This window comes from Strigops habroptila, chromosome 5, assembly GCF_004027225.2.
Source record: "Strigops habroptila isolate Jane chromosome 5, bStrHab1.2.pri, whole genome shotgun sequence".
In the NCBI taxonomy this organism is placed as follows: domain Eukaryota; kingdom Metazoa; phylum Chordata; class Aves; order Psittaciformes; family Psittacidae; genus Strigops; species Strigops habroptila.
Window position 1 is genome coordinate 65073238 of NC_044281.2, and position 12355 is coordinate 65085592.

Here is a 12355-nt window from a genome sequence, read left to right on the forward strand (position 1 = left end):
GAGTAGTATTGTTCACATGGGACTTTTTAAATTTTCAAGCAACATTTAATATAAAAGAACTCTATTCTTTATTACAAAAGCATACTATTTAGGAGTGGCTTCTTAAAAAATACATGATGTGTCTTTTTTCTTCATGATTATTTGTCTGCTGCAGGTCCTCTCAGCAGCACCATAACGTTCTGTCAGGGGTCTCTGTGGGTACAGGGAGCAGCCAGCTTGCAGAATCAGCTTGCGTGGTTAGCTGACAGGCACAGAATGCTAAGTCTTATTTGCCAATGAATGTCTGTGAACATTAGAAATGGTAGAAATGGGTATAAAAATACACAGTGTTCATGTGCATATTTTAAAGATGGCACTGGAGCACAAGGCTTCCTAACTTCAGGCGAAGCGCAAAGGTGTCTAAAATCAACTTGAGCTCTCTTCTCGAGCTGCACCAAATGAGCTTCAGCAGCAGTGTGTTTCTCACAAGTGATGTACTAGATGTATGTAAACAAAAGACTATTTTGAGTTTGTCATAGATTTTCATGCCAAATTCAGACTTGGTGTAATTTAACAGATATAGGTAGCTCTCCTGGAGTTGCATATGCTACACCAACTGAATTTGTCCTGCCACGTTCAAAGTTCCCTGAATTTCAGAAGTATCTGTTACTAAACTTCACTGCAGGGTAGTGGAAAAAAATGACTTCACATTCACTAGCTTCATTCAGAATAATGAATAAATTCATTGAAGATTAAGTAATTGCAGTTACAGTGGAAAGACTTGACAGGAACACACAGAATTCATGCAAGTGATGTGTGACAGTTCAGATATAGAAATGATGCTAGCTTAAAAATAAGCTGTGCTTCTAGCTCTCAGCACAGTAACAGCCCCAGTGTTATACCAGAGACTTGATCTGTGCCGCTCCAGCATGAGGTGGAGAAAGACAGATTTTTACATCGTCTTTTATTCTGTTGATTTCTTTGTATATTTTTAGAAAAACAGGTACTTCCAGCTATACACAGTACAAAGCCTCATCCTACAACTGGATCTATTATAACTGAACCCTCCTTCCTACAACCAGATCCATATCAATGAACACATTTTTCTGGGTGGAGTGCTGTTTAAGTGGTTGAAGCCTCAGATAAATGCAAGAATATGTCCAGGTGGTAATTTATAGGATTATTTTTATCAAGAACGTCTTGGTATATCTAACACCCACCTGATCTTCAATATTGTGCGTCTTCCACGCAATACAATACTGCATTGGGCAATATGCCTTCTTGGGTTTATTTTATATGTGTATATTATATACACAAATAAAAGGTATCACCTGCAAATAATATTTGGAATGTGAAAGACACAAAATGTAAACATTTTATTTGGCAGTTGTTTCAAACAGGTGAATAAATAAATGGAAAAGTACATCTTAATATTTTTTATAGCAACAGATGCAGTTGCACACATATTTACATATTGTGGATGCAAAGAACAGTTAATTTAATTTCTTTTTGTTAAAAAATGCAACTTCCAACATCACTAGACTTGACAATTAGAGATGAAGATACTAGTAATACTTTGTTCTAGCAATCGCAACTTTTAAAGGCATTCATTTGGAAGTAAGATAAGAGAGTCATCATGCATTTAGTTCATTTTGTCCACTTATGGTAGAAAGTCTGATGTAATCTCAGAATTATGAGTGTCATGCGCTTAAGTCAACTATGACATGTTTATAAATCAATGTAGTTCCCTTAAAACTTGAAGCAAAGAGAAAATCTCGTTTATCGATGGAGACATGTATGAAAGATCTCGGTGCCTGTACGTTTAATTCTTGAAACTTCACAAATTTTGCCTTTTCAGCATCCCAATAATAGACTTGAGTGAAAGAATAATCACTTCCAAGAATGGCATATTGATAATTACTTATCTGAAGCGGTTGGAATACCATTGACCCTCGGGATGGCATCCTTTGTAAATCCAGAAATGCTGAACCACCCCATTTCATTACTTTAGAGTCCCCAATAAATCTTGTTAAGCAAATGTATACATCCTCTTTCACTTTGAAATGTTTCACTGCATATGCATCTTCCATATCTTGGATATCAAAACGCTTAACAAATTCATTCGTTCCTTTGTTCCACTGATATATTACAGGTCTTTGGGAACTACTTGACAGAATTAAATGTGGTTTGCCAGATATTTCAAGATACTCCACATCAGTATCTCTGTACCAGGCGTGCAGAGACTGATGGGAATAAAATCCATTCCCATTCCATTTGTAAACCGTGGTGAAACCAGCCTTTGAACTGTCTGCAACAACAAAATACCAGTCTTCAGCAATCCTGAAAGTTTCAATGTCATTGGGTTTTCGGATTTTAAGGATTTCAATATCTTGAATTTTTATAAACTTATTAGCAAAAATATCTCTTTTATATATGTGGGAGCCTCCAAACAGCTGTGCGACAATGACATACAGCTGACTCTCAATAACTATGGGTTTACACACAACAGTTGAAGTACCTGTAAAAAGAAAAGTAAAAGACAGGGTTAGCACCACATCTCGGATCAGCTGCCGTAATGTTATTTGTTGAGCAGTGTTCATACCTGTAATGTTGTCATAATTCCTGAACATTACTTCTACATGGTCCCATTCAAGAAAGATGCATTTTCCGGTAAAAGGCTGAGCAATAACCACATGTTCATCATTCATGTATGAGAAAGTATCTACTGACAGAGATTGGTATGGCAGGGATTGATAAACTTCAAATTCTGCAAAAGTGCACACAACATATGATAATCACAGAGATACTTTCCATACTGTACTGAAAAAACGTCTGCTTAACAGATACCATTTTATTACAAATTACAGTATTTCACCACTAGTTTGATTTTCCTGTTGATAAAGGAGCACTGCAATTTGGTTTTTGATCTTTCTCAATTAAAAAAGCTGCTGGTTTATGTCCCAGTTCTCCAAATCTTTATATAGCATATTAAAGTCTGAGTAGAACCTGCAACATAAGACCCCACCTCCCAAGTGATTTGCAAGTCAGACTTATACCTGCACAGAATTCATATTGATTTTAGTGGAAGTTCCATCCATTACTCAGACTTCCTGCAAAAATGGACCTTAGTATAAAAAAAATATAGCTTTGACTTTAATTTAACAAGATTAAATAATTTGAAGCACATTACCTGTAATAATGCAATCAAATTCTTTTGGAGAGAGGCTATTGATTTTGCGCTTCTTATATTCTGGTGGACTTTCACAGTAAATGTCTTCAACTGTTGCGTTGGTGCTGCCCAGCCATTCCACTAACCATTTCAGTTTGCAGTCACAATTAAATGCATTGCCTCTAAGATCTCTACAATAAATAAATCATGCATTGAAAATAAGTATTTAGCTGATGTATTACTCCTTGTAGGACATCAACAAACTAAGCTCTTGTTAAATATGTGCCCTCTTGCTTATTCTCAGTTGATGCCTTCCTGACTTAATTTGTCCAGACCCATAGTTAAATCTACATACCGGAACCCACACAGACTTAATTACATTAAGGTTATCAAGAAGAACTTAACTTGATCAGCAGGAAATTTTTGTTGATTTGTGTATTTACAGATACACAAAAGCCTACCTAATTGTTGGCCCCATATTTTGGGAGGTTGTTTCTTTTGGATTACCCTTTCTCAATAAGAGCATTCTAGATAAAAAAGGTGGAATTAATGTAACCTGATGGTCAGCCAGTCAGTATTTGCTATGTCCTTTACATATACTCATTTAGGGCTTCATGAGACACAAGCAAAGGTGTTCTGTTCAAGTCTTACAGCTGTCTACAGTCACATTTCAGATCGTATGTACAGGAACGAGCAAGTGCCAGGACCAGACTGTGTAACCACCTGGCCATGATCAGTCTTGCCAAGTAATGCTGCCAGATACACTGACCATCTCCACATCTTACTACTGCAGCACCACACTATAAATTCAGCCTACCTTGTTAACACAGGGAGCATGCAAAGGACATTCTGTGCTCATTACCCTACATCAGGTGAACCAGAATTGGTGTGTTGTAAACAGGACATATTTCAGTGAAGCAACTATACGATTTATATGTTTATATTTTGTATTTTTGCTGGTATTTAAGTTATATATTTTTAAAAGTTCGTGTTTTGGTTTGATTGCAGTTAGATTTAGTATGAGATGGTACTTACTAAGACACATGCTTTTGTGATAAAAGATAGCCTTCCCAGAAATTGCTTGCCCATAGAAATGTTACTCCATTAAATACCTTCCACCTTCCCCTCATGCCATGCTCTCTCATGCATCCCTAAGGATACTTCCTTCTTATTCACTATGTCTAAATGAACATGCGGCTCTCTTACACAACTACTAACAATATTACTTATCTTCGTAACTGGTGGAATATTAAAAACTAAAGCAAATTATCAACAGTAGACAAAACCCAAGCCTACCCATATTGGGAAGTAGATCACATTACTGGCTGTCAGTTTGAATGGTTATTCAGAATGTCCTCTAAAAGAATCTCATTATATTTTTAGTATAATTAATAGATTAATTAATTGCTTTCTTACACATTTGTTAAAGAATCCAAGCCTTTGAATATGTCTTTTGGAAGCGACTGGAGGTTATTATTTGCGAGACTCCTGCAAAAGAAGATACTTCAGTATCAGTGCTAGTTCATGAAATTACACATTTTTGCAAGGTGTAATACTGTGTAGGGTTTTTTCTTAAGGTAAAGAACCCTGGTATTCTCCAGCACTTAGTTCTAAAAGATTGCTTTTAAGAACAGCTCATTTACTTTGTGACTTTTCATCCACTAAAATGCCATGCCTCCTTCTGCTTTCTCGCTCTTCAGCAGCCTTGCAGCATTTACAATACTTCACTTAGCAGGGTAAAAAGTGCAATCACCTCTGGTGTTTTGCCAACACCATTATGTTAAAACAATTAGTCATGATTGGATCTACTGATGTTTTCCTTACGAGATACCGATACATGGTGTTCATATTACTGCAATTTTCCCACTTTCTTGTATCTTTTCTGGAAGGGAAATCTGAATACTAGGTTTCATTCAGTGGACTTAGGTTTAGGTCATAATTTTTGGAACTATGCATTAATAGACAAGAAATTGCTGATCAGCATTCATTTCTTTCCTGGAATGTGCATGTGTGTGTTTGAGTATGTGTGTGTGAGACCAGCAAAAACCTGCTGTTAATTCCCAGTTTTTAATGTTGGGAAACCTTGCCTAAATTCAGTGAGTATTCTAGCTAGTAAAAGTGACGAGGAAATGTGAACGGGCTTTGAACAAGCAATATATTACATTTCAGCTAGACATGTCTGTGTGAATCCACTAAAGGTCTGAGTTCTCTGAGATGTCACTGAGGGCATGACAGGAAAAGAGTAATGTAGGTTATAGCTGAGGCCTCTTTTGATTAACAATATTATCTATTACTTACAAGAAGAAATGAAAATAGAAAGAAATCGTTCTAGTTTAAGATCCCTGTTAGAATCTGTAGCTAGTAAGACTTAGTAAGACCTCTTCTGTTGTCGCTTGTAAACATAAAAGTTATTTATTAACTACAATTTCTCTCGCCAAGCAAAACCACTTGGGCATATACTTAATTTCTCGAACAGGCCCAGATATATTAGATCTGCTGCCTCATTTAAAATTGTTTGTCTTATCAGGAATAGTAACTATGAGATGATGCCATTAGTCCATTTTGACTTCACCACTTTCAAAGTACATCTGATTGTAACACTGTTTGGTGTACGTATCATGTGCTTCACTCATGCTTAATTTTACACTCAGGAGCAATTCTTTAGAAGTCAGGTAACTCATATGGAAAAAGCTAAGTAGACGTGCAAGCTGAGGCAGGTTTAATGCCCTATATATTATTTATATATTATCATGCAGCAAACTGACAGGGATGATAGACTTGAAGTAGCAGTGGTTCACCACTGCCATGGGAATGTAACCGACAGAAAAATTTATACGAGGTTTGTGCATTTGCCAATTTTTGGATGAAAATTATTCATTTTATATTCCACTGTTAAAAAGCATACTTATATATTAGGAAACACTGTCTTGCCTAGATGGTGGTGTATCTGGTATTTGGCTTATAATAAGAGAGTAAAGGTTGAACCAAAAATGCAGTTAAACTTATGGTTGCAGTTCTGAAAGAAATGCAATCAAAATTACATATTGTGCATAGAAATTACTGTCCAATCCTAACTAAGATTTTGACATTAAATTAGTAAATTAGTAGAAGAAATACTCTGAGCAGCAACTGAATTGTGTTGCATAACGATAAATACTAGATGGCTCTGTTTTACAACAAGGGCACACTATAATTATCAAAGTTAATTGCATTATAAAAATACAAATGTTTGGATAGCTTACTGCATTGCAAAAGTTATGTTGTGAACAGGAAGTTAACAAAATAAATAGACAAAGTTCATCTTCTCCTCTAACTTCATGGAACTCATTTGCATGCTTATTTACTGTGGTTCTTTCTAATATATTTTACGCACACAAGTACTCTCCTGTTTCTCAAATGAGAGATGCCTCAGGGTGCCAAATGATTATTCGTAATGTGTATGTGCAATTTCCCCCAAAGGGTGGGGAGTGGTTCTGCAAGCAGATTAAACTAGTCACATTCTGTGGTTAATGGACCTGCCTTTGCAGTTATTTTCCGCAAATTTCTCATTGTCTTCATGAATAGCACTCCATGTGCAATAGCAGCATGATGCACAAATCTATGTCCCAAAAATGTGCATGCAACCACATGCAAACCATAGTGGCTCCTCACTCATGGTTCTAGCTTTTGCATATGTTTTCTCTTACGAAACTGCTGAAGCACCCCCAGAATCCAATATAACAGGCAAGACAAGATGTTACTCTTGGACTGTATGCTCTGTATAAAAGAAACTGTGCCTTCCTCTGTGTTAGGAAAGCAATTTGCTCCCTGGCAGTAACAGCTACTAAATAAATAAATGAATATGATCAATAATGTACCAGACCCATTTGTGAATATAAAGCTATTCATGTGCATAAATATTTTGAAGATAGGGTCCCAGTTACCAGCCTTATCCAATTATCTGCCTTTTTTAATAATACTGTAAGTATGCCTATACCTCTAATATGGATTTTTATGGGATGTGCCCAGCCTGTTTGTATACCTTTTTCACTCTCCTTTCTCTTTCCTCTTCCTCAGACACAGAGGTATTCTATAAGTAACTTTATCTACACGAGTAGTCACAGTAGGCTTGGGCTCACAGCTCTGAGTCTTGTCTGTTCTGACCAAAAAGGGAAGAGTAAAGTGTTTTATGGTACATTTACTATGTGGTGAAGAATGTGGTGAACTGCAATTCAGCTATTATATTTATGCATTAACTATTTAAAATGGAACCTTTGCTTTCTCTCCTGTGTCAAAATATATGAAAGAAAAAGTTAAATGACCCTGTTTCAAAATCCTCTTGGAGGTTATTGGGTTAAGGCCAAAAGGTCAGAATCCACTCCCCTGCCTCTGGCACACACCCCAAGATATATGCTTCAGAATGCAAATGCTCAGAGCTGGGTACAAACCCATGTCAGGCACACCCGAGAGGTTTCAGCCTCCTTTTTCTTACAGTATTCTTGTAATTTTTTATGTTTCCTACAGTACATATTGTATTTTCAATAAATTTATTGCTTGCTAAAATAAAATTATTGCTAAAAGATAAACTTAATGTAAAATAAGAGACAAAAGCCTGTCTAAAAACTGTCCTGCTAGCTCAGAGCATGAGTATGCTACTCTTGTGTTTGCAGTGGAATGCTACAGGTATTTGTTGACAATGTGCAGTTTTACCTACTGAGCACAGCATGAGAAATGCCTCCACTGGTGTGAGCATGGGAAGCATTGCTCTGAACAGCCACATTAGCATCCAGAGTGCCTTTGACTAATTTCCACTCTTGGCTAATGCAGCAACGGGGCTGCAGCATATCAGAGGGCAAGGGTTAGGCGTGTTTCCAGGATAGCTGAAGGGCTGAGCAGCAACACGAAGAATGTTAAGAAGTTCCTTGTGTCCGTGCATGACAGATCCTGACCATGGGATGCTCTTGCTCCTGTGCAGGAGAGGACAGGGTGCAGAGCAGGGCTTTGAAGCCAATTCTGCTGGAGTCTAAAAGCTGCTATGCCATACAGTTCAGTGGAAGAAGTGGATCAGTAAGTTATAATAAATGCATCTTATTGCAAAACTTCTATTTAAAAAGGTGGGAAATTTCAAATTTTATTTAGTCAAATTCTGCTAGATACACTTAGTGGCTGAAGTGCACACTACAGACATTGATGGCCTGTCCCAGGAATGGCTGTCATATTCTCCTGGGTCTGTGCCAGACTGGGGTACCTGGGAAGAGGCATGTGTCCACCTTTCAGCCTCTCACCACCGTGGCACGTCAGTGCTGACCACAGCTCCCACCTTCCTCCTCTCCAAGTCCCACTCTGGGACTCCCCTCATTAGTGCCAAGTCCCAATCTGGGACTCCCCTCATTAGTGCCAAATCCCAACGCGTTCTGCTTTCTACCTGCTCCTACATACTCAGCTGGAAATCCCCAGTGCTCTGAGCAGAGAAAGTCAGGGAGCTACTGCCAAATATGTACTGCTTGGAAGCTCTTTGGGTCTTGGCCTTCTACACATACCACAAGTTTGGAAGTCTTTGGTGGAAACACAAAGATTAACATTCTAATTAAAGGACTATTAATACTGCTTAAACAAATGTGAACAGCTGTATATCCAAATGCAAAATTCAACAACACAGTGGTTCCGTTACTATATTAAAAATACCAAGTAATACATTCAACCACTTTACTTACAGGTGAATTAAAGATTTCAGTCCTCTGAAAGTATTTCTTGAAATTGACTTAATGCTGTTGTTCTCTATGAACCTGTAACGGGTCGTAAAGTCATTCTGGTCAAAGCAATGCCTGGAACTTGGAAGCCCACCCACTCTATTCAACAATGCCAGGAAATATACTTTTGTCCACTCACAAATATTCTAGATGAGGAAGGCCCATGAAAGCATCATCACTAATAACATCAAAAGTGTTGGATGTAAACAACCTGCATAAAGAGATGCAAAACAAAAGACCATTAGGCTATTAGCATCTTTAGAGTTCAGCAAGCCATGGTAGGCCAGATTTCCACTGCCTGGTTTCATGTTTTTTTCTGTGGAAGCACTCCAGGACTGTATGGCTGATATATTGCACCATAGTCTGGGTCAAAGGGAAGGGCCCAGCAACTTGTTGCTTTGCTTGCTGGGGCAATCTGATAAAATTCCATTGACTTCTGTGGGATGTAAACATGGGTTTATCATGCCAGTAAAACAATGGGATCATACAAGCGCCATTGGAGACATACTTGGTTGACAATGAAATGTTCAAGTACTATGGAGGTCTAAATTGTCTTGAAGAACACTTATATTTGATGACAATATAGGGAATGTATTCAGCTGGTTAGCCAGACATCAGGTTGAATTCGCATCACTGACAGGCAGGAAAATCCCTTAACTTACGAGTTGAACTTGTGAGCATATTTGACCTGAGGGTACTAAAAAATTACTGAGAAAAAAAAAGGAAAATCTCTTAATTTAATCAGTGTTCAAATCAGAACTATTTTTAAGACCACATTATACCAGCTGGAGATAGTTCTTAGTGCGTGCATGTATTTTTGATCCATCTAGCAGTAAAAATACCAGCAACACATTTAATTTTATGTAATTTTGTAAGCATTAAAAGTGGACCAGTGTGATTTTTTTCCAGCTTTATTTATGCTCATCAGCCATGTTTGCATTTGCCCATTTTACTTCAGCTCTGAACTGCCACACCCTTAATATGTTGAGGCATTGTCAAGTACAATGAACTTTGCCTGGTGGAATACTAGATGCACATCTATATTTTATTCAGTTAAACCTGATGGATAAATAGATTTACACTGTGACATCTTTAGGCATTCAGGAATGCAAGATTTGCAAGTATGAATTAATACACTTAATAAGACAGTTCATCTCTTATTTTGAAATATGCATTAAGAATAAATTGCAGTTGATTTGTTTTCTCACTTAGCTATTGCAGACTGTGCTTTTTCCACTTCAAATATGTAATCTTATATGTGTGAAAAGTATAAGCATGAAAATCTTCCTTTTTGTTAGAAACAATAAATACTTCTCCTTCTTAGAGAAAATAAGTATTTTTGTAAAATCTCTGAATCAGAAGACCAATTTAGTAAATCTGCTGTCTGTAACTAATTTTACTTTTCTGATGTGATTTCACCGGACAATTTTTCCTTTTCTGCACTCTACCCTCCTAAAGAACACGGTGGTATCTTTTTAAATAGTATAGCTATTTTAGAGATTGTCAGGCTTATAGAATAGGTCTTGCACTTGGTGAGCTCATTTGCCTCCCATCTCATACCTTTCCCCAATGGCTGTATCACACATATTTGATGCACAAAGTAGCTTTTCTCCGAGTCACTGACCTCAAACATTAGATTTGCGTGATCTGTGACCCACCAGCCAGCTACTTCTGGGGACAGAAGCTGAAGATACTGCACTGTACCTAGGGACTATACTGCTTAGCAGGAACTGTCCGCTGCTAGCAGGTGCCATGATTACCTCCTTTCTTTCTGTGGGCTTTCATGTCATCAGTTTATAAAAGCACCCTGAGCACGTTGCTGATTCACAGTTACGAGTGCTGGAGATGAGAGCAGGGATATTTTCTCTATATTTAGGGAACACTCCTGCTGGCACTTGTAGGTCCTTTGTATTTTTGTTGTCACATGAAGAGCACAGAGCATACCATCCATACTATTCAAGAAGCTCTTCTGGCCCGGGACTTACACGTAGTGTTTAGCACGAGACCATGATTTTTCCAGAGACCATTGGCACTACTACAGTAAAAATAGTAGTAAATAATAATAGCAGCAGATATATTTCACACTCAGAAATGTGTGACTGTCATACTAGAGATACCAAGTTACACTTGGACTGCAAAAATGTAATGCTGGAGACTATTACATAGAAATATAGGCTGCTAAATTTTGCTATTGGCTAAATTAAACCTACTGATACAGCTAAAGCTAAAACTTAATTAACCTGAATTTTCCATATTCTTATTTCCCTTACTATCTTCTGCCAAAGGTGGAAATTTTCCTTTCCTGTGTACAAACTGGAGTACTGAGCCCACAGATACAATCCTGCCTCCTGTGGTCTGTGTTTAAGGAGTTGTTTGCCTCAGATCAGCAGCCTGACTTCCCAAAGATGGCAAGCAGCTCAGCTACCATGTTAGAAATATATCTGGAAAACAGATCACTCGTTGAAGTCCATAATAGAACAAAACCAGCTTTTCTGGGGTCAGAGCTTTTGTTGCAGCATTTATTAACAGCAGCTTAGAACATGCATTTCAGCCTATGGCAGACCATGCAAATTCTTACCATTACCAAAATGCCATAAGCCATGGCCAGACCCCACTGTGCCAGGCACTATAATAACTCAAAATAAGATGACTGTGTCTGTCCTACTCCACCCTACCCAATTCTGCCTCCCTGGCAGCGGGATCGTTAAGTGTAGGTGGCATATCGTAGCCAAGAGAGACGATGTCCTACTCACTCTCTTCTGATACAAGCTCCATCAATGCTGCTATTTCAGTTTTCCTTCCTTTGAAAGGCCCATTGCAGGAATTATGTGAAATGTGTCCCTTTTGTGATCTGTGACCACCTGGGAAAAGCTCCTCCAGTATAAAGCACTGTGGAAAAGCATTTAGGTTTCCATAGTAACTGCATTTACCTATTTACCCTGTATCCAAAATTGTACAGTATGTCTGCACCTCCTTATCAGCTCCACTTGAGGTAGCAGAGTACAGCTAGGGTCAGGGCTTCAGCTGCCGGTGCACCAGCAGTTTAATCCAACAGCCATAGGGTTCCAATACATTAGCATTACACCTCTGACCACATCTAGAGTGCACGGGAAGTCGGTCCGGGACAGACGTCCAATTTTGGTTTTGATCACATCAGGGAGTCTGTCCTGCCGGATTTTGGAGACAAATCTGGGTGTGTGTCAGGCTGGCAGCACATCCACTATAAACAGTTCAGGTTACACCCCCTCTACTTCTCTATAGCTCACAATTATATAATCCTATGCCCACATTTCCAGGAAAGCCTGTGAGCCTGTAAAAATCCTATCTAGAAATGCATCTAGTAGTTAAACATCCCAAAATATTCTCTCTCTGCATATACCTCATTGCAGTATTTGATTTTGAAATAACTGCTTATTTTTATTTTTTTTTTTAATTGGAAGAAAATCTTCATTACTTTTTTTGCTTTTTTCAAAGAACA

General features: G+C 38.0%; 1 protein-coding gene across 5 annotated transcripts in view; it reads right to left on the reverse strand.

Moving 5' to 3' along the window:
- Positions 1-1322: 1322 nt before the first annotated feature.
- Positions 1323-12355, reverse strand: part of LGI1 (leucine rich glioma inactivated 1) — a 30861-nt gene continuing 19828 nt past the window's right edge. For 4 of the 5 annotated variants that reach the window (XM_030488975.1, XM_030488974.1, XM_030488978.1 and 1 more), the window contains 6 exons: positions 9017-9088; positions 8842-8913; positions 4565-4636; positions 3170-3339; positions 2582-2746; positions 1323-2497 (listed from right to left, as the gene is read on the reverse strand). In XM_030488975.1, coding sequence (XP_030344835.1) covers positions 1680-2497; positions 2582-2746; positions 3170-3339; positions 4565-4636; positions 8842-8913; positions 9017-9088 — 1369 coding nt within the window. In that variant the 3' untranslated portion in view covers positions 1323-1679. The remainder of the gene's footprint in view (positions 2498-2581; positions 2747-3169; positions 3340-4564; positions 4637-8841; positions 8914-9016; positions 9089-12355) is intronic. The other variant, XM_030488976.1, reaches the window with a different exon arrangement.